Genomic DNA, 2,656 nt, shown 5'->3' on the forward strand with positions numbered 1-2,656 from the left:
ATGTAGATTACATAGGGAGCACAGAGAGGCAAGGACTGCATAAAAAAGATAATCCTGATTTTATATTCTATTGCTCTGTGTTGCGTAGGTGGGGAAATTGCATATATATATTCATCTCTCAGTTCAGGATGGGAAAAACTTTTTTTTTTATCTCGGATCTTAATAAAGCAGGCAGTGACAGAAATCAGCACTTAGAGGTCATTTTTCCAGCATCCTCAGGTTGGTGTGATGTTGCCATCAGAGCCTGCACAGGCAGAGCTGACCCTGGGCAGTGCCCTGTGCTCGGAGGCGTCTGCAGGGCAGAGCTGAGCCCCCAGGGCTGGGCTGGGCTCTGGCAGCACTGGCAGGGCCCAGCCCTGGGCACAGGGAAGCAGCTGCTTGCAGGGACAGCTCCAGGAAGCAGAGCCCTGGGCAGGCAGTGGGGGAAAGTGCCACCAAGCTGGGCTGGGATATTTAAACTCCTCTCCAAACTGAACTATACTATACTGCTTCTTTACAGATCCCCATGCCATGACACAGCAAATGTCCAACAGCAGCTCCATCAGCCACTTCCTCCTGCTGCCATTGGCAGACACGCGGCAGCTGCAGCTCCTGCACTTCTGCCTCTTCCTGGCCATCTCCCTGGCTGCCCTCCTGGCCAACGGCCTCATCATCAGCGCCGTAGCCTGCGGCCACCACCTGCACACCCCCATGTTCTTCTTCCTGCTCAACCTGGCCCTCAGCGACCTGGGCTCCATCTGCACCACTGTCCCCAAAGCCATGCACAATTCCCTCTGGGACACCAGACACATCTCCTATGAAGGATGTGCTGCACAGGTTTTTTTTTTTGTGTTCTTCATGTCAGCAGAGTTTTATCTCCTGACCATCATGTGCTACGACCGCTACGTGTCCATCTGCAAACCCCTGCACTACGGGACCCTCCTGGGCAGCAGAGCTTGTGCCCACATGGCAGCAGCTGCCTGGGCCAGTGCCTTTCTCCATGCTCTGCTTCTCACAGCCAATACATTTTCCCTGCCCCTATATCAGGGAAATTCCCTTGGCCAGTTCTTCTGTGAAATCCCACACATCCTCAAGCTCTCCTGCTCTGAATCCTATTTCAGGGAACTCGGGCTTATTGCAGTTAGTGCCTCTTCATCATTGTGTTGTTTTGTGTTCATTGTTTTCTCCTATGTGCAGATCTTCAGGGCTGTGCTGAGGATCCCCTCTGAGCAGGGATGGCACAAAGCCTTTTCCACCTGCCTCCCTCACTTGGCTGTGGTCTCCCTGTTTCTCAGCACTGCAGTGTTTGCCTACCTGAAGCCCCCCTCCATCTCCTCCCCATCCCTGGATCTGGCCCTGTCAGTTCTGTATTCAGTGGTGCCTCCAGCCATGAACCCCCTCATCTACAGCTTGAGGACCCAGGAGCTCAAGGCTGCAGTGTGGAGCATGATGACAGGATCTTTTAATAAACATTAAACTTCTGGTCAATTTCTGCAAATAACTCGTAATACCAATTACCTTTAATTGTTTTGTTGGTTTGACTGTGTATACTTTTTTCCTGGGTTTTACCTTTATATTGGCCACAAAATAAAGATATTATTTGTGCCCTTCCTCATTTTCTTTATATCCAACTTTGCTATGGGCAAAGATGGTGATAATGGTGGCTGCAATATTGGTGGCTGTAAACGAAATAAATCTCCCAGCAAAGTTTTCTCCAGAGCTCTCCCTTCTGTTCCCTTTTCCGGAGCTGCAGCAGCAATGTCTGTGTGTAGATCTGGGGGCAGATCAGTGCTGGCACAGCAGCTGTGCCCAGCAGCAGCAGCAGCACTTGGTGTTGCCAGTGCTGCTCCTGTGCCACTGCCCCGCTGCCCTCCTGGCCCTCGTGTTGCTGCAGGGCCTGAGTGCTCTCGGGGCCGGGCACAGCCCTGGGGGTGGCAGTGCCGGGGCTGCAGCAGGGACAGGCCATGGGCACTGCTGGGGCAGCGCTGACGCCTCAGGCCAGGGCCTGGGGGCTCCAGGCTCCTTGGCCAGGCTCTCTCCACAACCCTTGGCCAGCCCAATGCTGAGCACAGAAAAGCCCCGGGAGCAGCCCCAGGCTGGCCGTGGGCAGGCTGGGGACAAACAGCATGGCTGGTGCTCTGCAAGCTCCCTGCAAGGGGGACACCCTGGCAAGGAGCAGCAGAGCAGGGGCTGATCCATCCCCAGTGCACTGGACACCCCAGGGCAGTGTCCCAGAGCGTCCTCATGCACCTGCCAACAACATCCCCCCTCTGCAGCCCTGGCCTCTCCCCCAGCTCACACAGGAGCCGCATCCTTGCAGGCACACACACGGCAGCACTGGCTCAGGAGCCCCTGTTTGCATTGCACACAGCAGGCTCAGCACCCCCATGGTGCTGCTGTGGGGACATGGAGCTGAGTGAGCACAAATGCCATCAGCCCCTGGGGCCAGCAAGGGCTGGGGGCCAGCAGGGAAACCACTTGGGTTTGTTGTGGCCTCTGAATTCAGCCAGAAAGTTTGTTCCCCTGAGCTGTGAGTTTCCTGTCCCACTGCAGATGTTGTTCCTCAGAGCCTGGACTGCCTGGCAGCCACCCCTAAAATGCCCTGAGCATTTCCTTTGCTTCACCTTTGCTTTCTTTCCTCTTACCTTCTCAAGATTTCTTCCTCTTGCCCATCCCT

At 55.0% G+C, this 2,656-nt stretch overlaps 1 protein-coding gene across 1 annotated transcript; it reads left to right on the plus strand.

Moving 5' to 3' along the window:
- Positions 1 to 522: 522 nt before the first annotated feature.
- LOC148217344 (olfactory receptor 14J1-like) lies at positions 523 to 1,625 on the plus strand. The gene has a single exon (XM_088158685.1). It carries the CDS (start codon positions 523 to 525, stop codon positions 1,453 to 1,455), a length of 933 nt encoding a protein of 310 aa, XP_088014811.1. The 3' UTR covers positions 1,456 to 1,625.
- Positions 1,626 to 2,656: the final 1,031 nt, after the last annotated feature.

This window comes from Sturnus vulgaris, unplaced genomic scaffold, assembly GCF_052056855.1.
Source record: "Sturnus vulgaris isolate bStuVul1 unplaced genomic scaffold, bStuVul1.hap1 Scaffold_85, whole genome shotgun sequence".
NCBI lineage: Eukaryota > Metazoa > Chordata > Aves > Passeriformes > Sturnidae > Sturnus > Sturnus vulgaris.

Coding starts and splice junctions, on each gene's coding strand:
- LOC148217344 (XM_088158685.1), top strand. CDS start 523: ATGTCCAACAGCAGCTCCATCAGCCACTTCCTCCTGCTGCCATTGGCA.